Raw genomic sequence first — 24311 nt, forward strand, 5'->3', positions numbered from 1 at the left:
TATAACGTCCTCACACCTGTTTTCCATACCTTTCCTATTAATACCCAACATTCTATTCGCTTTCCTAGCCGCAGCAGCACATTGAGCAGAAGGTTTCAGCATATTATCATCGACGACGACACCCAGATCCCTTTCTTGGTCCTTAACTCCTAACGTGGAACTTTGCATGACGTAGCTATAATTCGGTTTCTTTTTTCCCATAAGCATCACCTTGCACTTGCTCACATTAAACGTCATCTGCCATTTAGCCGCCCAGTTTCCCAGTCTCGTAAGGTCCTTCTGTAATTTTTCACAATCCTGTTGCGAGTTAACGACTTTGAATAACTTAGCAGCTACTCGGGATGCGGCATCAAAAGTGTCATAGGCCCCCCTGGCCAGGAATTTACGACACGCCTTCTGCTGCCTGACCACTTGGTGAAAAGGTTCAGCAAGCTCCAGAGGAAGAGCTTCCACTAAACTGGACAGTTGCTTAACCGAGTTCCGTAAGTGAATGCTGGTGTTCAGCTAGAATGTTTGGATCTTGGTGGTGAGCATTCCAGCCTGATACTTACGCCTCCCAAAAGAATCCAAGGTCCTAGACTCTCTGCCCAGGGGCACCGAGGCATTGTCTCTAGTACTCTTGGCTCTTCTGAGGGCAGAGTCCACCACCATGGAATCTTGAGGAAGTTGGGCCTTCACCATCACAGGCTCTCCATGGTCTATACTGGGACTCGGACTTCTTGTTGACAACTGAATTAGAGAGAAGGCAAGACCAATTCTGCAACATCACTTCCCTGAGTATATTGTGCAGGGGGGCCGTTGCAACCTCTGCAGGCGGAGAAGGATAATCCAGGACCTCGAACATCTCAGCCCTGGGCTCATCCACAGCCTCCATGGGAAATGGAATGTCGACATTTCCCGCACAAAAGATGAAAAAAATAAGACTCTCAGGTGGAGATTGTCTAACTTCAATAGGCGAAGTAGGATAAGAAGGAAGACCCTGGGAGTCTTCTTCCGAAAAATACCTGGGGTCTTCCTCCTCTCCCCATGAGTGCTCCTCCGGTATCGGACAGAAGCTCTCGAAGAGCAGCCCGAACCCGAGCCCGTCTCGACTTCGAGGATCGACGTCCTCATGGGGGATGTCGAGACGTCGACCCCTGCCTGGACTCCGGTGAAGCTTCCTCCACTGACGTCGAGGGGGAGTCAACCCGAGTGGTAACCGGAGGGCAGGGACCTCCTCACAGGAGATGGACCAGATGCTGTCTCAGCAGAAGGTACGGGAGGCGCAAGCACTCCCGGTACCGAAGCAGATGGACGGAGCAGCCCTTCCAGAATTTCTGGAAGAATGGCCCAGAGACGCTCATCGAGACCTGCCATTGAAAAAGGCTGTGGGGCCGGTGCAGAGGCCGATGCCAGAATCTGAGGGGGGTCGAGAGCTGGTACCAGGCTGCCGGACAACCGACGCATCAGCACCTCCTGAATGAAGGGTGAGCGGTCCTCCCGGTGCCGACGCTTCTCGGGTACCGACTCCCTCGGCTCCCCAGAGCTCTCGGTACCGTGTCTGGAAGGAGATCGATGACGATGCTTCTTAGCCTTCGCCTGACATCGACACTCCAAGGTACCGATGAGGAGGACGTGGAATTCTCACGCCTCCTTGGGGCTGGGTCCGACAAAGGTCAGTCCCAGGGGGCCTGCATAGCAGTAGGCCTCGAGACAGGTGGAGACCCGCTCGATGCCTCACTGCTCCCAGCTCGAAGTGGTCTTTCGGCAGCCATTACCTGGACTTTCGGTGCTGCTTCCCTCGACGTCAACGACCTCGGTACTGATGTCGATGCCGACATCGGAGGACCGGACCGATCTGGGAAAAGCCGCTCACGCTGAGCCTCTTGAGCTACCTGGGTCCTCTTTTTCATCAACTTGCACAGCTTACAAGCAGCTGGAAGATGATTGGGCCCAAGATACTGAAGGCACCATATGTGGGGGTAAATACTAGAGATGGTCCGGTTGCAGTGAGTACAGCGCTTGAAGCCACTGGGAGTCCTCGATGTCATGGATGGAAAAATAGCGGCTGCAAAATTAAACGGCTCGATTGTGCCAAAGGAAAAGGCACAGGAAAAAAAGGGAAAAATGCAATCGAGCGGCCTGAGGGTCGCCGCAAGGGAAAAAGAAAGGAAACTTCCAACCGGGCAGAAAACTAAAAAATAAAGGAACTTTTTTTTTTTTTTTTTTTTTGAAGGAGAAGAGAAAAGAAGAAAAGGGCGCGTAAAAAGCAAAAAATCACGGTCTCCTGAGCAAAAACGAAGGAGAGCAGTCCGAAAACCATGATTCTAACCGACTGGATTACAGATGACCATCTCGACTTCCTTCTTATCAGCGAAACGTGGATTCATGACCCCAAAGATCCAATAATCTTAGAGCTCTGTCCTCCAGGATACAAAATTACCCACTGGACAAGAGAAGGAAAAAGAGGAGGCGGCATAGCAATAATCTATAAATCTCAATTCACAGTCACAACAGCAGCAGAATCTATTCTCCCCCAACTCGAAATAGCCTTAGTCAGAATCAACCATTCCAACCTATGTGATCACCTAAACCTATTTTACAGACCCCAGGGCAATTGGCAAGACTCACAAACGCACTTTCTGGATTTCATATCGAACACTTGTGTTTCCACCCAGAACCTTCTAATAGCAGGAGACATCAACCTTCACCTTGAAGATACTAACTCAAGCAATGTACGCGAATGCAAAGACTTCCTCCAACTATGGGAGCTCCATTGGCCAAACACACAACCCACCCGCAACAAAGGTCATACACTAGACATATCACCCACAAATTCTCATCAGAACCAAATCTTACACTAATAGACACAAAATGGACAGCCAGGCCATGGTCCGATCACTACAGTGTAAACCTCTCCCTCCACTGGAGAACAAAAAAGACACAACAAAAACAACAAACCTACACTACGAGAAGCAAAATAGACCCACTAATATTCTGGCAACAATTCTACACCGACGAATGGACAACACCTACAGACTCACCCCAATTTCTGCAAGAATGGGATAACAGATGCAGAACAATACTAGACAATATAGCGCCACTTCAAACCAGAACCTCACAAAGAAAAAACTCAATACCATGGTTTAACAAAGAATTGAAAGAACTGAAAACACAGATCAGAAGACTAGAAAGAGCATGGAACAAGAAAAAAAGATGAAATCACACTCAAAGACTGGAAACAACTACAAAGAAAATACAAATACACTATCAAACAAACTAAAAGGACATATTATAAAACCAAAATAGGACCAAACTACAAGGATACACACAAACTCTTCTCACTCATAAACAATCTCTTAAATACTACTACGGCTACCTCCAATAACACAGATACCCCATCAGCAACCAATCTTGCAAATTACTTCAAAGAAAAAATCATAAAGCTCAGACTCATACCTACCAATATAACGGACTACACCAACATACTTGAATGCCCAGCAGATCGATCATGGACCAACTTTGACACGCTCTCATCAAAGGAAATCTCACATTGGCTCGGAAAATACGCCAAATCGCAATGAAAATTAGACATTTGTCCTAATAGTCTAATAAGATCCGCACCCAAACAATTCAAAACAGACCTCACGAACCACGTAAATCACAGGCTTCAAAATGGGCTCTTCCCCACGGATAAAGGAAACATCTTTACTCCACTACCGAAAGATGCTAAGAAAAGCACAATGGACCTTAACCAATTATCGCCCAGTAGCATCTATTCCACTTATAACCAAACTCATGGAAGGCATAGTGACGAAACAATTCACTGAATACCTAAATTAACACTCAATTCTGCACGAATCTCAATCAGGATTTCGGTCAAATCATAGCACCGAAACTGTTCTAGTGTCCGCAATGAACTCATTCAAACAAGCAATTGCAACTGGTAACAACATACTCCTCCTACAATTCTACATGTCCAGTGCCTTTGACATGGTTAATCATGAAATACTATTACATATACTAGAATACTTCGGAGTAGGAGGCACAGTTCTCAAATGGTTCAAAGGATTCCTGACCACAAGATCATACCAAGTAACAACGAACGCGGACATATCACCCCCATGGATACCTGAATGTGGAGTCCCCCAAGGATCCCCCCTCTCACCAACCTTATTCAACCTAATGATGATACCTTTAGCCAAACTTCTAGCCAACCAAAACCTCAACCCCTACATATATGCAGATGACATCACAATCTACATCACATTCAAACATGATCTAAATGAAATCACCAACGAGATCAACCAAAGCCGCCAAACAATGCACACATGGGCAGATGCATTCCAACTAAAACTTAAAGCAGAAAAAACACGTCTTGTACTCACCTCGCAACACAACACAAAAAATTTCTCCACCATAATCACACCATACTGTTCTCTTCCTATCTCTCAAAACTTGAAAATTCTTGGAGTCACCATTGATCGAAACCTCACTCGACACCCACGTGAAAAACACGACAAAAAAGATGTTCTACTCCATGTGGAAACTCAAAAGAGTAAAACCGTTCTTCCCGAGATACATCTTCCGTACCCTCGTACAGTCAATGGTAATAAGCCATCTGGACTACTGCAACGCACTGTATGCTGGCTGTAAAGAACAGACTATCAAAAAACTCCAAACTGCCCAGAATACTGCCGCCAGACTCATATTTGGAAAAACTAAATATGGAAGTGCAAAACCCTTGAGAGAAACTTCACTGGCTCCCACTTAAGGAACGAATTGCGTTCAAAATCTGCACGATTGTACACAAAATCATTCACGCAGACACTCCAATATACATGATAAACCTTGTGGACCTACCTCCCAGAAACGCCACAAGATCATCCCGCAAATTTCTCAACCTGCACTTACCCAGCTGTAAAGGACTAAAATACAAGCTGATGCATGCCACTACCTTCTCTTACATGAGCACGCAGTTATGGAACGCACTACCTACAGACCTGAAATCAACGAAACAACTATCTTTCGCAAATCACTGAAGACATACTTCTTCAACAAAGCCTACAATGAGAACCGATAACCTCACTAATTCAACTCAACAACCCACTCAGTTATGAAAATCCACCTCTATAACTACCCTAATCACTCCCTTCCTTCTTCTCTCTTCCCTACTTAATCTCTGCACAATACTAACTGTATCTAATATCTTGGAATGACATGGTTAACAAAATTATGTAAGCCACATTGAGCCTGCAAATAGGCGGGAAAATGTGGGATACAAATGCAATAAATAAATAAATAAATAAATAAATAAATAAATAAAACCAACTCTCCTCAATCACGGAAAAAAAGAAACTAGTTCAGTCATGCTCGCCTTGCGGGCGGGAAGTGGCTCGCGCATGCGCGGTGTGCTTGGACTCGCACGGGTGAGCACTAAACTTCTAGTTTTTTCTAAAGAAAAGTTCCAGTCTCCTGGGCCGTCGCAGACAACGACCCAGATCACACGTAAGAATATGGAGCCTGCTTGTCCTCGGAGAATGTTACAAATCTCATTTAAGGAAAAATGTCAAAAAATCATTCTGCTGTAAATTCCATGCCTGCCCTCATGCTGGAAACCACTATATGCCTCTAAAAGATACCCAATCAGAAATTATAAGCTTTGGTGAAGAAATGCATTCTAAGAACACTATTAGATTTGCAGAAGGATGTTTAAGTCCTAAATATAAAAGCAGTTTATTCCATAATGTAGTAGCCAGCACACTGAAAACTGATGGGCAGATGATCGAAATCCCCGCGCTGTTTCCAAACAGCGCTCTAAAAATAGTGCTGGAACAGCGCGGAGCTTTACCGCCCCTATGATCAGAGATAATAGCATGCAAATTTAAGCACACTTTTATCTCTGATCATAGGGTAAAGTGCGGGAGGATTGTGCCTGAGCCACCCATACTTGTTTGACAGGTCTGGGCTGTCAAAAGCTCAGACTTGTCAAACACAGAGGTTGGAGGTCCATGGGACCACCAGACCCCAAGTATCCCCACCCCAAGCCAAGTGACACGGAGGCTGGAGGTCCTGTGGACCTCCAGTCCTCCCAAACCACCCCTCGACACAGGTTGGGGAGGGGGCTGGAGATCCGGTGGGGGGCTGGAGACCTTATATGATGTGAAGTCCCACCCAGCTCATCCCAGGATGCACTGGGCAGGGCGCCATCATTTTCGAGGTGGTGCCGATGGAAGAGGAGGAAGGTCACCTCCCTCCTCCAACGAAGGTAGGAGGTGGGGAAGGGCTGCTAGACCACCTGGTCCGGGGGGGGTGGTGTAATTGACTCCACCAGGGCTCCATTTGAGCTGATACTAGGGGGGGCTGGAGACCCACTGGATCTCCAGCCCCCCTGAACCTGTGTTGGGGTGAGCGATCAGGGGGACTGGAGATCCACCGGACCTCCAGCCCCCATGTCACTAGGTAGGAGGTCAGGACAGGTTCCTGCTCCTGCAGGGGGGGGGAAAGATAGGGTGGCCTGCTAGCATGCAAATGCATGCTGGACAGGGCTCACCATTCCTCCCCAATGGTCTGAAAACCGCAACGCCAGCTCCAAGCTGGCATAGGATTTGGCGCGCTGCTCGCTGATCATTGGGGAGCAATACATTTAGCATGCAATCGCATGCTATTTGCGCTAAGAGCCCTGTTTTGCATGCTAGTTGCGTTCAGAGCCCGCAAGTCTGGATGGACCGTGCAGGTCTTTTTCTGCCGTCATCTACTATGTTACTATGTAAGTGCATTGTGTCACGTGCTTAGGGGCTCTGATCATGAAGCCTGCGTTTGCTTCTGATCATCTGGGCATAAATTTCTTATGTTATCCAATCTGTCTTTAAACAAGGGAACTACCAGTATATTCTGCTGGGAAGAGATCTAGGAGATGTGTAACGGATCAATAGCCAAGATAAAAAATAATGGCAGTCAAGAGTATCAGGCATCAGGATCTTAAAGGCATCAGGATCTTAAAGGGGACTTTTGAAGAGACTGACAAACCAGTGTTTTTTCAAAAGTAGAATATGATCACATTTTCATGTGCCTGTTATATATTTTACTCTCATATTTTGAATAACTAAAAGGTGTTACATTAATCAAGACAGTTCACCAACAATATATGGGCAAGAATAGACAGTGCTTTGTCTAGTAGTCTTTGAATTTAATTGACCACTCTCAAAATGTTTCCCTGGGGGATACCTGTATATTTTCTACACTAAAAATGTATGTTATGCTTGCTTTAAACAGTATAGTTCTAGCCGGTTGTGGTTGATGGCTCTTACATGCATCCCACCTGGGGCTAAAGCTAGAGCCGCCTGGAGGGTCTGTCCCCAGCACAGCTCAGGTCTGACTGCACCTGCCGCTTGTGCGCTATACTAGCAACCTCCTCCCACCAACTGGGTCACAACCGCCTCTGGGCGAGTCTCTCACTTTCAAATTATCCCCCGTGATTTCTAATTTACTGAAGGCCACACTTCCAGGGGTCCCACGGTTCCCAGAAAGCACCCACAGACCTAAACCACCAGGATTCTTAGTCAGTCCAGACAAGCAGAGAGAACATTACGTTTATTTTCATAAAATACTGAAAAGTGAATTATAAATCAGCACACAATAACAGGTAACTAAAATAGGATTAATTATAATCTAAACATTTACCACTACCTGAATAGTGCCTGGAAAGTACAGGAAATATAGCTGCTCACCAGTTACAGAATATAACAGATCACAGGGAGTCAGCAGAGAGGTCTTTCTCCCTCTGCTTCCAAACTGAGACAAATTACCTCACAGTTAAGTGGAAAAATTAAAACTGTCACTTCTGGTACAGCTTTAAAAAAAAAAAAAAAAATCGCCATCTGCTGGTCAACCAGAAGAAACATCATCAGCAAGACAACTAGGAGAAAAACATGTCATCAGCAGAATGATACAGTTCATAAGCTCAGAAACCTACTGTTTCGCCACAGAATCTTTTTTTTTTTTTAATGAATGTGTTACTTACAGGTAGAGAATGACACGGGGACAGGGACCCGCAGTAACCGTGGGAATGAAGACGGGAACAGAGCTTGCGGGGACGGGGAAACAACCTACGGAGACAGGGCAGGGATGGGGACAAAGCCCACAAAGACGGGGACAAGCTTTGTCCCTATGTCATTTTCTAATTTGAAGCCTATTAATGAACTGGACTGTTGTTTATGTTTGAGTGATGCAGACAACAATATTTTGATGTTTTGGAAAAACAAGCAAATATGCTGGCCACAACTAGCAAAATTTGCATGGGGGATGCTGTACATTCTCCTACCAGCACATCTTCTAAGAAGACATCTTCTATTGAAGGAAGGAATGTGGAAGACAGGAGAGCTAGACAGTACTTCGTAGGGCATATTTCTTCCCTCTAGGGCATACAGAACGGGCTGTATTTTGTACTCGTGGACAAGGCTGCCAAGAGACCCCCGAGGCCACCGCCGCTCCCCCCCCTCCACCCCCCCCCCCCCCCAAGATCACCCCCACCGCTCCCCCCTCCACCGGGCCGGGCCCCCTGCATTGAAATCACAACGCCTCTCACCTCCGTGTGAAAGCGCTGCAGGCAGCAGATCGCCTCCTTTTGGTCCTCCTTGTGTCCCGCCCTCGCGGAAGTTACGTCAGACGATGGTGGGACACAGGAAGGGAAGGAGGCCCAAAGAGAGGCGATCTGCTGTCCTGCTGCCTGCAGCGCTTTCAAACTGAGGTGAGAGGCACTGAGATTTCAATGCAGGGGGCCCAGCCCGGTGGCAGACGGTCGACGGAGGGCAGGTGGGACTGCGGCGCTGGGCCCCCCTTGGAGGCCCAGGCCCGGGGAATTTAGTCCCCCCTGCCCTCTCGGCAGCTGTGCCCCTGGACATTTTAACAGGGTGGATTAGGATTCCTTGGGGTAGACTGGAGGGTAGCCAATGTTATGCCGATTTTCAAAAAAGGTTCCAGAGGAGATCCGGGAAATTATAAACTGGTGAGTCTGATGTCGGTACCGGGCAAAATGGTAGAGGCTATTATCAAGAATAAAATTACAAAGCACGTACAAAAACATGGGCTGATGAGACAAAGTCAGCACGGATTTAGTGAAGGGAAGTCTTGCCTCACCAATCTACTGCATCTTTTTGAGGGGGTGAACAAACATGTGGACAATGGGGAGCCGGGGGATATTGTGTATCTGGATTTTCAAAAGGCTTTTGACAAAGTGCCTCATGAAAGACTCCTGAGGAAACTGGAGAGTCATGGGATCGGAGGTAGGGTATTACTATGGATTAAGAGCTGGTTGAAAGATAGGAAGCAAAAAGTAGGGTTGAATGGTCAGTATTCTCAGTGGAGAAGGGTAGTTAGTGGGGTCCCACAGGGGTCTGTGTTGGGACCGCTGCTTTTTAACATACTTATGAATGACCTAGAGACGGGAGTAACTAGTGAGGTAATTAAATTCGCAGATGACACAAAATTATTCAGGGTCGTCAAGTCGCAGGAGGAATGTGAAAGAGTACAGGAGGACCTCACGAGACTGGGCGTGCAAGTGGCAGATGAAGTTCAATGTTGACAAGTGCAAAGTGATGCATGTGGGTAAGAGGAACCCGAATTACAGCTATGTCATGCAAGGTTCTGCGTTAGGAATTACCGGCCTAGAAAGGGATCTGGGAGTAATCGTGGATAACACGTTAAAAACATCTGCCCAGTGTGCTGCGGCTGCTAAGAAAGCGCACAGAATGTTGAGTATTATTAGGAAAGGGATGGAAAACAAACACGAGGATGTTATAATGCCGTTGTATCGCTCCATGGTGCGACCGCACCTCGAGTATTGTGTCCAATTCTGGTCGCCGCATCTCAAAAAAGATATAAAGGAATTAGAAAAGGTGCAGAGAAGGGCGACGAAAATGATAAAGGGAATGGAACGACTTCCCTATGAGGAAAGGCTGAGAAGGTTAGGGCTCTTCAGCTTGGAGAAAAGGCGGCTGAGGGGTGATATGACAGAAGTCTACAAGATAATGAGCGGAGTAGAGAGGACAGATGTGAAGCGATTGTTTACACTTTCAAACAACAACAAAACCAGGGGACACAAGATGAAGCTAGAATATGGTAGATTTAAAACAAATAGGAGAAAGTTTTTCTTTACTCAGCGTGTAGTTAGACTCTGGAACTCGTTGCCGGAGAATGTAGTGACAGCAGCTCGCCTTACGGAATTTAAAGGGGGGTTGGACAGATTCTTGAGGGAAATGTCCATTGAAAATTATTATTATTTTTTTTTTTTTTTTGGGGGGGGGGGGGGGGGGGTTGTCGGGTTTTTGAAGCCTGGATTGGCTGCTGTCGGAGACAGGATGCTGGGTTTGATGGACCCTTGGTCTTTCCCAGTATGGCGGTGCTTATGTACTTATGTAGCAGAAATCAGCTGTTGCTGGGGTTGGAAGGATAGAGGGTGGTGGTGAGGAGGGATATCATAGCTTCTCACTGTTATTGTTTTCTATTTGTAATTTATACACAATAGTTGCACAGCATATTGTTCCTTTTTATACTTTAATAAAAAGATTTAAATATAAAGTCATAACTGTTCGAGGCTTCTGCAGATGAGGACAGAGGGGGAAGGAGCGGGGACAGGGTGGGGACGGTGACAAAACTTGCGGGGACGTCAAAGAACAAGGGGGGGGGGTGTTCCAAGATGGCGGACTTAGCTTGATAGCTCTTCTCGAGACTCGGTGGATTTTTCCTCTTTTCTTGCAGAAAATATATCTTTACTACCTAATATGCCTCATACGAAAAGGAAAGGGGTGGTTAAGAGCCTACCACCCGCGGCGGTGACCACTCAGTTTGTCCAATCGACTCTCGACAGATTTGCTACAAGCACGCCACGGGAGAAAGAGGCAATGGGCCCTGCTGCGGAAGCGAGCGGAGGAGCGACAACTTCCCTGGGGCAAGATACCATTCTTTCCTCACCTGATCTCAACCCACCTCCGTGTCCAGCGAGCAACCGTGGTGAGGCAGAATCTTCGATACATAGTAACATAGTAGATGACGGCAGAAAAAGACCTGCACGGTCCATCCAGTCTGCCCAACAAGACAACTCATGTGTGCTATTTTTGTGTATACCCTACTTTGATTTGTACCTGTGCTCTTCAGCGTCTGAAGATTGCGCCGAAGTTTCAGCGGTTGGTGCGGCACCCGGAAAAGCCTGGAGAAGATAGCCATCAAGAGCCGGGAGCTCACGTGGAGGTAACCCTTGAAGCCATATGGGCAATGTTACAAAGTTTGACTAAAACAATTACTAAAGCTGCCACTGATACAACAACTTCCCTGGTAACTAAAGTAGATTCTTTGTATGACTTAATTGAAAAAATAAAGCAAGATTCTTGTACTCAAAATGCTCTCTTTCAACAAGAAATCTCTTCCTTAAAAAATACAACAGAGTGCTTGATTAAAGATAAGGCTAATATCCATAATAAAATAAACCAACTGGAGAACTTTAACAGGCGGCTCAATTTGAGAGTATTAAATTTTCCAAAAATGGCAGAACTGAATGCTTTGGAACTATTCAAAAAACATCTATCTTAAGTTCTTAATTGCTCCTCCGAGATGATTCCTCCAATCAATAAAATATATTACCTCCCAATACCACAAAAAAAGATGGAGGAACAAAAGAGAAAATCAGAAGACCAAGATTTAACAGCATTCCTAGAAAATTCACAGACTGAAATCCACACTCGTTCTACTTTGTTGATTTCTTTTGTTTATGAGCAGGACTTAAATTCAATTATGAAATTATACTTTAAAAATGCTCAAAAAATTTTTCTAGGGGCTCGAGTCTGGAATTATCCGGATGTTACGAGGTTAACCGAGGAAAAAAGGAGAGAGTTTCTTTTATTGAGAGATGAAGTCAAGGCATTGGGAGTCAGCTTTTTGCTGGCTTACCCGTGTAAATGCCTGATAAGGTACATTTTTTATGAACCTGAGCAACTGAAAAGCTTTGTTGATTTAAAGAAGATTGCCAAATGACTTTCGGGGTAAAGGGTAGTATGTAGTAGTAATTACCCGTGAGTTGGTCCAGGTCCTAATTTCTAAATATAACAAATAATTTGTATGTTCTCCTCAACTTAAATGACCCCCTCCCTTTTGTGGTTTATTTAGTGGTCTAAGAATAGGGTTATAAATTTCTAAAATGAGATATTTTACTTGTTTTGCCTATTAAGGTATATCATCCCTGTATTACTGGTGCAAGGTTATCTTGTATTAATCTGTGAAATTATAAATAAATAATTAAAAAAAAAAGAACTTGCGGGGACGGAGACTGAACCCACGGGAACGGGGACAAGCTTTGTCCCCGTGCCATTCTCTACTTACGGGTGCCATCTTTTTCTGGTCTGCAAAAGGCTGTTAAGCAAATAGCTATGTAAAATAAACTACGTTTCCTGACACCCTTTAAGAAAGCAATGCAGCCCTGATCTTGTATGCAACAGTATACAGCACAGAACCACAGCTTGCCACAAATACACTTTAAAATAACAGCTCACCACACAGTCGGCATTCTGCGTGAGCCTCTTCAATGTCAGAAGGGAGTTGTATGGTTGGACCACAACATCACTCATTTCATCTTGATTAGGAAATACAGAGTATGTCTGCACTAACTTCTTGGGATACCTGATTGAAAATCAAAAATAAGTCAGCACACATTCTGAGTGTAAAAGTCATGGTACAGACTTTCAGAAAAGGCAAAAGCAGAATAAGAGCCATCCTACTACTCTGTAAAGCAACCATGCCACAGGATAAAATTACCCTGTATCACTTTACTTAACCAGATCCTTATTACAACCAGTGTAGTCTTATAACCGGGCACCTACGGATTTTTTTTTTCTTCAACTGGATTGCTGGCTGAACCACTCTTGATCTTTGGCACTGCTGCTCCAGATGCTGGCTTTGAGAAGCCAGAAGCAAATATCTTAGGAAAGAGAAAGCAAAATTATTCATCTGTAGCGGGTTTTCTAAGGACAGCAGGATGAATATATGTATATACACCGATATCTCCACACTGATTAGGGCCGATGTCATCCGATGGAGTCTGGTGCAGTAAGCGCTCCCAGGCATTCTTCTAAAAGCATCAATGCACACGTTTTCCCACCCATTAATGCACAGGACCAGCTCAGTCTATTATAATAGCTAATTGAACGCACCTCAAATGGGTGGTGGGCAGAGCAGTGTGGAAATTCATCCTGCCGTCCTCGAAGAACACCTACTACAGGTCAGTAACTTTGCTTTCTCTGAAAGACAAGCAGAATGATCTCTACACCAGTGGTTGTAAGGTTTTCAGATTACCCACAATGAATATGCATGAGATAGATTTGCATAGAATGGAGGTAATGCATGCAAATTTATTCCATGCATATTCACTGTGGATATCCTGAAAACCTGAATAGCTAGATGTGTCCCAAGGACTCGGTTGAGAACCCCCGATCTAGCACATGTTCTTTATCCAGTTCATTGGTCACCTAGTCAAAGAAAATCAGATTCGTTTGGCAGGATTTCCTGTGGTAAAGCCATGTTGCCTCAGATCCTGCAACCCATTGTATTCTAGAAAGTTAACTCTCTCGTCATTCAGCAGTGACTCCATTATTTTTCCTACTACCGAAATGAGGCTTACTGGCCATTTTCCCACTTCTTCTAGGCCTTTCTATATGCACATTTATCTCATGCATATTCATTGTGAGTATCCTAAAAGCCTGACTATCTGGGTGTATCGAAGACTGGGTTGAGAACCCCTGCATTATACTGATGGAAAAATCACTGGCTACCAGGCTGCTCTAAATAAAAAGAGGGGAAAATAGATGCCTGCAACATGCAAGGCCCAACAATAAATAGATAACATAAAAAATGAAATTCCCCATACTCAAGCACTGTTGGTGCATATGTTCTGGACTTGTGAGCAAGGACGTTCCTTTTCAAGGAACATTTTGAATTATTTTGCCCCATTATTGGTAAGCACATCCCACTGCGAGCAGATATATTATTAGTTTCTTTGTATCTCTGGGACTACGCAAGGGACCTAATCTATTGTTACAAAAGGCAATTTTTTTGTGACCCAGAGATGTCTTTTTTCTCATTGGTGACAACAAGACCCACCTTCAATGACTTTCTGGAGGAATAAACTATTTTATCTGTTGAAACTGGAAAGGCAAGATACCAAGTTTGGCTCTCCTAAAGCCTGGCGCCAATTTCAGCACACATAGAGGGACATAATCGAATGGGAACGCCCATCTCCATGGGCGTCTATGTCTGAGAATGGATACGTGAAGGGGCGGGACCGTATTTTCGAAAAAAATGGGTGCCCATCTTTTGTTTCAATAATATGGTTTGTGCCCGGCAAATGCGTCGGATTTGTGCAGATTTGAGCTGGGCGGTTTCGTTTTTCAGCAATAATGGAAACCGAAGGCGCCCAGCTCAAAAACGAACAAATCCAAGGCATTGGGTCGTGGGAAGGGCCAGGATTCGTAGTGCACTGGTCCCCCTCACATGCCAGGACACCAACCGGGCACCCTAGGGGGCACTCGTAACAATTAAAAAAAAAAAGTTAAATACCTCCCAAGTCCATAGCTCCCATCCCTTGGGTGCTGAGCCCCTCAAAACCCCCCAAAACCCACTGCCCACAACTCTACACCATTACCATAGCCCTTATGGCTGAAGGGGGGCACCTACATGTGGGTACAGTGGGTTTTGGGGGCGGTTTGGAGGGCTCCCATTTACCACCACAAGTGTAACAAGTAGGGGGGGATGGGCCTGGGTCCACCTGCCTGAAGTCCACTGCACCCACGAACAACTGCTCCAGGGACCTGCATACTGCTGAGATGGAGCTGGGTATGACATTTGAGGCTGGTATACAAGCTGGGAAAAAAGTTTTTAAAGTTCTTTTTTTTGGTGGGAGGGGTTAGTGACCACTGGGGGAGTCAGGGGTGGTCATCCCCGATTCCCTCCGGTGGTCCGGGCACTGACTAAAGCACAGTTCCGATACCGCTGGACATTTCCATTTGGATTATTGGTGGTGATTAATGGAACTCCAGTGAAATTTACTTCTATGGCAAGTGCTTGGGAAGCATTGCAGAAAGTGGAAGTTCAAAAGCACCTGTGGACCGCCACCAAGAAGAAATCCACCAAAGGCTGTTGGGGTACCGCTGGCAGGGAGCGGGAGGTTGCCCCCATCATCCATGGCAGGAGGGTCCTCAACCTCATCAGGGAGTTCCAGAGAGACTCGCCTGAGGGCCAACATCGGGCCAGCTTCACTGGATGCGTTTAACAGCGTGAGAGTGGACCCGCTTTGTTGTTAGATGAGTAACTATGGGCTATGTGGTGGGGTATGTAGGTATTGCTGGGGATGGTAGAATGTGTGGTTTTGACATAGCTACTGGATGTTCTTGGAGATTGAAAGGAATGTCTAGGAGGGGAAAATGTATTTGCTTTCCAGTTTTTTATGGGCTCTGTTTTCTAACGGGTCAATGACTGGAGTTTCACTTCCTTGGGAGGAGAGGCGGACTATGGTGTTGGTCCAGCCACGGGAATAGAGATGGGGGGGGGGGGGGGGGCGGGGGGAAGGGAGGGAGTGGGTCCTGGATGGTTGAGATATGAATAGGGGGTTGAATATGGGTATGAGGAAACCTGAAGTGAGAATTATGTCCTATAATGTAAAAGGCCTTAATTCTCCTGGGAAGCGCAGCCTATTTTGGGGGAATTGGGAAGACTAAAAGGCAATATCTGTTTTATTCAAGAAACTCATCTTAAAAGGGCTCATGAGAGGATGGTGACTTCTAGACAGTATCCTCTCAGGTATTGGGCGGCTAACACACAGGAACCCTGACGAGGAGTGGGTATTTAGTTCTCTAAAGATGTACAAGTTCAGGTTAAATTGATTAAGCGGGATGCTCAAGGCCACTTTCTTTTACTGGTGATTACTCTGGCTGGAAGGGTATATACATTGGTTAATGTCTACGCACTAAACGTGGGCCAGGGGTGGTTCCTGGAGGCTTGCGCCTCAGATATTCTACGTCTGCAGTAAGGGAAGCTGATTGTAGGGGGAGATTTTAATCTAACATTAACCCCCAAGGCTGGATAATATAGGGGAGATAGATATAGTAAAGGGGATAGGAAAATTTTTTTAGCTTTTCTGGCCACACTGAATCTATTGGATAGGTGGTGGCTAACACATGCTTTAGAGAGGGATTTTACTTTTCACTCGCCAGTTCACCAGAGTTACTCAAGGATTGACTATGTATTTGTCTACTACTTTAGCATTTCTATAGCGCTACAAGGCGTACGCAGCGCTGCACAAACATAGAAGAAAGACAGTCCCTGCTCAAAGAGCTTACAATCTAATAGACAAAAAATAAAGTAAGCAAATCAAATCAATTAATCAATTTGTCATGAAAGGACTATTCATGGGGCAGCACTGCTCCAGCATTGAACAGATAGTGTGGTCTGACCATGCGCCGGTGTGGTTATACCTTTCAACTGACCATGTGTTAGGGGGGCAGTGTTATTGGAGATTGAACGATAGCCTTTTGGAGGACCCCTATTTAGCCATGCAGGTGGAAAACTGGGTGGAGGAATATTTATCCCAGCAGGATAGAGATGAAGTTTCTGCTGAAGCCCTTTGGGAGGGCCTAAAAGCTACTATGCAAGGATGGTTGATTGCCCTGGCAGTATAGTGGAAAAGGGTAAAGCTGGCAGAGATGTTGGGCTTGAGCCAATGCTTGGTGCTCTTGGCAATTCGGCATAAAGCCCACAGACCGACAGGGAGGTATCCCAACAGTTGGGTGACGTGCAGCAGAGGCTGCGTGACTGGGAAATGGAGGATTTTAAGTATAATTTACAATTGGTGCAACAGAGACATTTTGAATTTAATAACATAGTAACATATTAACATAGTAGATGACGGCAGAAAATGACGGTCCATCCAGTCTGCCCAACAAGATAAACTCATATGTGCTACTTTTTGTGTATACCCTACTTTGATTTGTACCTGTCCTCTTCAGGGCACAGACCGTATAAGTCTGCCCAGCACTATCCCCACCTCCCAACCACCAGCCCCGCCTCCCAACCACCAGCCCCGCCTCCGGCACAGACCGTATAAGTCTGACAAGCACTATCCCCACCTCCCAACCACCAGTCCCGCCTCCCACCACTGGCTCTGGCATAGACCGTATGTCTGCCCAGCACTATCCCCGCCTCCCACCACCGGCTCTGCTACCCAATCTCGGCTAAGCTCCTGAGGATCCATTCCTTCTGCACAGGATTCCTTTATGTTTATCCCACGCATGTTTGAATTCCGTTACCGTTTTCATTTCCACCACCTCCCGCAGGAGGGCATTCCAAACATCCACTACTCTCTCCGTGAAAAAATACTTCCTGACATTTTTCTTGAGTCTGCCCCCCTTCAATCTCATTTCATGTCCTCTCGTTCTACCACCTTCCCATCTCCGGAAAAGGTTCGTTTGCGGATTAATACCTTTCAAATATTTGAACGTCTGTATCATATCACCCCTGTTTCTTCTTTCCTCCAGAGTATACATGTTTAGGTCCGAAAGTCTCTTCTCATACGTCTTGTAACGCAAATCCATACCATTCTCGTAGCTTTTCTTTGCACCGCTTCAATTCTTTTTACATCCTTAGCAAGATACGGCCTCCAAAACTGAACACAATACTCCAGGTGGGGCCTCGCCAACGACTTATACAGGGGCATCAACACCCCCTTTCTTCTGCTGGTCACACCTCTCTCTATACAGCCTAACAACCTTCTAGCTACGGCCACCGCCTTGTCACACTGTTTCATCACCTTCAAATTCTCAGATACTATCACCCCAAGATCCCGCTCCCCGTCCATACCTATCAGACTCTCCCCGCCTAACACATACGTCTCCCGTGGATTTCTATTCCCTAAGTGCATCACTTTGCATTTCTTTGCAGGACCTGAGCTGAACTGAGATCCCACGTATAAGGGGGAACACTACTACCACTGACTGACCCAGACTATACCTCTTGTTCTGAAAAATCTTGTTCTTTGAGGTTGTTCATTAGTTCATGCTATATTTATATAGGCATATACTAGATTTTAATTACAGACAACAAGTACTTATAACAAGACCAGTAAATTGTTGGCATATCGTCTATAGCAGTGGCGTACCAGGAATAATATCCTTGCAGTTCGGAACCAGTCGGGAGAACTTTTGAGGGAGGAGGAAGCCATTTTGTGGAGTTTTTCTCAGAGCTCTATACGCCCAAGTATGAGTCCTCAGAGGGAGAATTGGATGCTTATTTTGACCGACTGGGCATTCAGAGCTTCTCAGGAAGAGGCGTAGGCATCTTAGAACACTCGATCACAGGAGTTGAGGTTCAGCGGGTCATTCGGTCGTTGAAGCCGGGCAAGTCCCCTGGGTTAGACGGTTCTACAGTAGCCTTCTATAAACCCTACCAATATTTACTAGTAGGTCGGTGGGCTTGCCTTTTTAATTCCTATGGTGAGGGGTTGCAAGTTTCTTATTTTATGCTTCTCGTAGGCATTACAATGATCTCAAAACAGGGTAAAGACCCCACGCAGTGCGGTTCTTGCCGTCCCATATCCCTTCTGGGGGTTGACACCAAAAAATTTACTAGAGTGTTGGCAAATAGGTTGGCGGGTATTGTGCCGGGAGTCATATATCCAGACCAGGCTGGGTTTGTGAGTGGCCGCCAGACGGGGGATAATATATGCAGGGTACTTAATGTGATACATAGGCCGCGGGGGATGAATCAGGGCTTTCTCTTGTTATCTTTAGACGCAGAGAAGGCCTTCGATCGTGTATCTTGGCCCTTCCTATTTCGGATGCTACGAGTTCTAGGGGTTGGTCCCCGGTTTCTGAATTGGATCTATACGGTGGCCCTTGTTAAGGTGATTGGAGGCTACTCTGAGATATCTGAACTCAAGAGGGGCAAGCGTCAGGGGTGTCCCTTATCGCCTTTACTGTTTGTGTTGGCTATTGAACCCCTGGCGTAAAGAATTCGAGATAATGCCTTAATTTTGGGGGTGTGGGTACACGGGACACAGCACAAAATTAATGCTTTTGCATATGATGTCTTATTGAAATTCACGGATCTGGAAAACGCTCTGCAGGTGGTGATGGGCGAGTTGGAGGATTATGGATCGGTTTCAGGCTTTCAGATTAATATGGGGAAGTCTGAGATTTTGAATGTGAGCATATCTCCCGGAGTGATCAGAACATTGCATTCTCAGTTCCCCTTTCGTTAGGTGAGCTCCTCCTTAAGAAATTTAGGTGTTGTGTTCCAGAATGGCGGGACCAGAGGCAGAAGCAGAGCTGAGACACATGCGAAGGCAGTTTGAAGTGCCGCTCGCCTTCACTGTGTACGCCGCACCCCAAGGTAAGAAGTTTTAAAATACAGCCAGCACGTAGGAAGGTGAGGGGCTGCCGGAGGACAGGTCATGCTTGGAGGGCAGAGAGAGAGAGGGAGGGAGGCGCGGGGGCTCAGAGTTCCCTCGAATGTGGGGCAATTACGAACACTACACGGCTTCACTGCCACGGAGTCAGCTTCAGAACATTGGAGGTGCGAATTATTATGTTAGATTATTAGGAAAGGAATGGAAAACAAAAATGAGGACAAGTGCCTTCTGTATCGCTCCATGATGTGACCGCACCTCAAATATTGTGTTCAATTCTAGTCACCGCATCTTAAAAAAGATATAGTGGAATTAGAAAAGGTATAGAGAAGGGCGAAGAAAATGATAAAGGGGATGGGACGACTTCCCTATGAGGAAAGGCTAAAGCGGCTAGGGCTCTTCAGTTTGGAGAAAAAAGATGGCTGAGGGAAGATATGAGAGAGGTCGATAAAATAAATGAGTGGAATGGAGCGGTAGACATGAATCGCTTGCTTATTCTTTCCAAAAATACCAGGACAAATCGGAAAAAAAATTTCTTCGTGTAATGTGTAATTAAACTCTGGAATTCATTGCCAGAGAATATAGTAAAAGCCGTTAGCTTAGCGGGGTTAAAAAAAAAAAAAGGTTTGGATAGCTTCAGTCCATAGACCATTATTAAAATGGACTAGGGGAAAATCCACTGCTTATTTCTGGAATACTACAATAAATGGAAAGAGGAGAAAGTCTTTCAGAATATTTGCAATTAGTGTCCAGGTGGAGTCTCATATATTTATTTGCACGAATATTCACATCACTCCCTTGGTGACTCTATTAACGTGCATAGATTTAATCATTGACTGAAACCACCTCCACCCTAAAGTTGCAATTCATTAAACTTAACATACTAAAAAGTGCAAATATATGTAAATATGTGCAAAAAGACACTTAACTTGCGGAGCATATAAACTCCCTCATTCAGATTGAAGTGTGTAGAAGCCCCGACAGTGCCTGTTTCGCTACGCTTCTTCTGGGGGAACCCACACCATTTAACCTGATGATATCCTTTAGTCCAACATTGTGTGATTAAAAATCACAGTTTTGAAGACCTTAAATGTACAGTGATTGAGCGAGTTGAACCAGCCACAAGAGGTGGGGATTTTAACAGGAAACTGTTGCAGCGTGAGACCTTCTGGATACATCGTTTAAATACGGTGGAACCGGAGGGTCTCAATACTATGTTGCAATGGGGTAGTTTTATGTGAGTACTCAAGGTTCCCCTTGCGGAAGTGATGTACAATCATTTCCGGTAACTGGTAGATTTGAAAGAGAGCAGAAGCGCCATTTTTTTGTGTGAACAGCTAAGGAGCTTCGTTAAGACACGACGCAGTAAGTCCACGTTAATTTAAGTATTCTGAATATTTGCAATAGGAACGAAAGACTGACACTTTATATTTTACGATTTATATCATCAGGTTAAATGGTGTGGGTTCCCCCAGAAGAAGCGTAGCGAAACAGGCACTGTCGGGGCTTCTACACACTTCAATCTGAATGAGGGAGTTTATATGCTCCGCAAGTTAAGTGTCTTTTTGCACATATTTACATATATTTGCACTTTTTAGTATGTTAAGTTTAATGAATTGCAACTTTAGGGTGGAGGTGGTTTCAGTCAATGATTAAATCTATGCACGTTAATAGAGTCACCAAGGGAGTGATGTGAATATTCGTGCAAATAAATATATGAGACTCCACCTGGACACTAATTGCAAATATTCTGAAAGACTTTCTCCTCTTTCCATTTATTGTAGTAGCCTATATCATAATAGGAGTAAGTTTAGCCATACAGTTTTTTTGTTTTTCTTATTTCTGGAATAAGCAGCATAAAATGTATTGTACTTTTTTAGGATCCTGCCAGGTACTTGTGACCTAGATTTGCCAGTGTTGGAAGCAGGATGCTGGGCTTGAAGGACCTTCAGTCTGTCCCAATATGGCAATACTTACATACTTTACTATTTCTGATCTCTCTTATACTCCCTATCCCTGGACTGATCATCATCAGATTTATTTTTCTGTGACTCCTCCCTTGCCCTCTCCTCCCCTTTCCACCCATTTTCCCCCACGAATCGTGATCTGTGTTTCCCTGCAACCCTTCCGCCATTATTTTTGGCATTCCCCTCTGAGCTTGTATCTCTGCCTCTTGATAATCGGGTCTCTGCTTGGAACTCAACACTTGAGTCAGTTTTTTTCCCCACTGTACCAATACTAATAGGCAAGCCTCCCCCCCCCCCCCCCCCCGTCTTCCCTCTTGTCCCTGGTTTAAAGGTCATTTTCGGCTTCTGAAACAATTAAGGAGGGTTGAGCAACTCTGGAGAACTGTCGGAGATTCCTTGACACCTTGATCTTTCCAAACTCTTCAACGAATTATCGATCAGACCTGAGGGCTGCCCGATCAAGTTCTATTCTTTTTTTTTTTTAATTCTTTATTTATAGCATTTTCAATTACATATCCAAAATTAAACTTTGTCAAGAAATACAGAAAAAAATCCAAAGAAATATATTTAACATTATGGAATTCCATGTCAGAAAGTATTTACTTATACATAGTCCTCAAATCTGGGAGGGCGATTTCCATAAACCTTATATGGAGGATATAGGGAAATATAACCGATCAAGTTCTATTCTGATACAACTGTGAAGTCTGCGAACCATCCTTGTCAATTGTTTTCTCTGGTTTCTAGATTGACTGCTTTGACGACAGTCCGCATTTTCCCTCCGTCTTTGTCAGTCCACGATTTTTCCGCTTTCTTCCCAACAGTCTTGTCATTGCGGTCTAACTTCCCATCTTCCCCAACTCTCACTTCTCCCCCTCTTCCTAGCATACCTGATTCCCCTCTCTCAGGGTCTTCTGTTTCTCTTGTCTATTGCTGGACACATTTTAACATTCCATCACTAACACAGTTCAACAAAATCCTTCAATCTTCACGTATGACTACTGTCCACTAGATCCTGTTTCATTCCACTGGCTTCCCCTCAACTCCCATGGTCTTAGCCCTCTGGCATGTTCTAGGACTCTTAACAGCCTTACTTCTGGAAATGTGCCCTCCCAGTGGTAGACTACTTTGGTTTATTCTCTGTTGAAGAATCAGTCTCTTGACCCAGCCGTTTTGAGTAGTTATCGTCCCTGTTTCCAACCTTTCTGAATAAAATCCTAGAACGCTGTGTTTTTAAAGCAGCTCTCAGAACACCGAGTCCACTAACATGCTTCACCCCTCTCATTCTGGCTTTCGTCTGGGGCACTCAACTAAAATGGTTATCACCTCTCTGTTGAATAACTGTCACAATGTGATTGAGCACGGCAATGCTCTTCTATTGATTTCAATGGATCTTTCTTCAGCGTTTGATCTGGTCAGTCTCTTTTGCTATCCCGCCTGTAGGGTCTCTCTCTTCTCTGGTTCCATTCTTTTCTTATGGATCAAACTTTTCGAGTAGCCCTCCCTTCTTCCCTTTCGGATCAAGTACCCTTAACGCTGTGGTGTCCCCTCATGATTCAGTTCTCTCTCCATTGCTCTTTTAATGGCTTTTCTTTGCCCTCTGACATTTCTTATTCAGGAGTTGCACATGAAATGCTATCTTTATGCTGATAAGGTTCTTGGGTGGTAACCAAGAGAGTGTTATCACCTTGACTTCAGTTTTTTAGAGATTTCTTGAAGCAGTTTCTTCTTGGCTTGCCTCACAGCGCCTTCACATTAATCAACAGAAATCTTCAGTTATCTGGCTCACTGGTCATCACTCTGCACCTTCTGTTATGTCTTTCATCGATGGGGTTACCATTCGTCTAACCAATACCATGAAATATCTTGGAGTTCACTTTAACAGCACATTAACTTTTTCTTTGAAAGTCTGCTGTTAAGAACTGTTTTTACTCTCTGCATCTAGTGCACTCCCTCCATCCGTTTCTCTCTTCCGAATGCTGTGCTACTTTACTTTAAGCTTTGGTCACCACAAAACTGGATTATTCTAATACTGTATACACGGGTCTTCCTGATGTTTCCCTTCGTAAATTGCCGACAGTCCAGAATACTGCCGTTTGTATTCTCTCTCATGCCTGCAGCTATGATCATATAACACCGCTCCTGAAAAACCACCACTAGCTTCCTATAAAGTAATGGACTATCCATAAGATTCTGATCATTACTTTCAAAGCTTTACGCTTGGGATCTTTGCCATATTTGGCCAATCTTATTACTCCCTATTGTCCTGAATGTGAGATTCATGCCACATTTAATTCCCATCTGTCTTTACCATCTGTTCATTGTGCGCGCCTTAGCTCCATACACACCTCTGCATTCTTTTGTTTGGCTCTGTCTCTTTGGAATTTACCACCTATTCCTTTGAAATCTGAGCTTTTGTTTCCTTGTTTTCGCTGTCTCCTTAAAGTTATTTTGTTTTCTCAGGCGGTTCATTAATTCTGTAGTTCTCCATTCTTGGGTAACAGGTATCGGCGGGTAGTTGGTTGTCTCCATTTCCCTGTCTTCTTTGTTAACCTTCTTTCTGGTCTAGTCTGTTTGTTTCTCCTGGTTTCCTGATATTTATTTATTTATTGCATTTGTATCCCACATTTTCCCACCTATTTGCAGGCTCAATGTGGCTTACATTGTTCCGTCATGGCGATCGCCATTTCCGGAGTGAGAGATACAAGTGGTATTACATTAAAGATCTTGATTGATATAGTAGCATAAGCAGTTCATATTCGGTATGAGAGATAGGGTGATATTGCATTAAAGTTCATTCGTGGTAAAGTAGGCCTTGTTAGTCAAGTTTGGAGAGTTCGGTTTTATCCAAGTCGGGCTTCAGTTTCATTGTCTAGTAATTAGGATGGATCATTGTGGTATGCCTTGTTGAACAAGCTAGTCTT

General features: G+C 44.9%; 1 protein-coding gene across 1 annotated transcript in view; it reads right to left on the reverse strand.

Annotated features, from left to right (window-relative positions):
• TUBG1 (tubulin gamma 1) overlaps positions 1 to 24311 on the reverse strand; it is a 363160-nt gene that overhangs the window by 136514 nt on the left and 202335 nt on the right. The window contains exon 6 of the mRNA XM_030221259.1: positions 12522 to 12648. Within this exon, the coding sequence (XP_030077119.1) occupies positions 12522 to 12648 (127 nt within the window). The remainder of the gene's footprint in view (positions 1 to 12521; positions 12649 to 24311) is intronic.

The sequence above is a fragment of the Microcaecilia unicolor genome, chromosome 12, assembly GCF_901765095.1.
Source record: "Microcaecilia unicolor chromosome 12, aMicUni1.1, whole genome shotgun sequence".
Taxonomy (NCBI): Eukaryota; Metazoa; Chordata; class Amphibia; order Gymnophiona; family Siphonopidae; genus Microcaecilia; species Microcaecilia unicolor.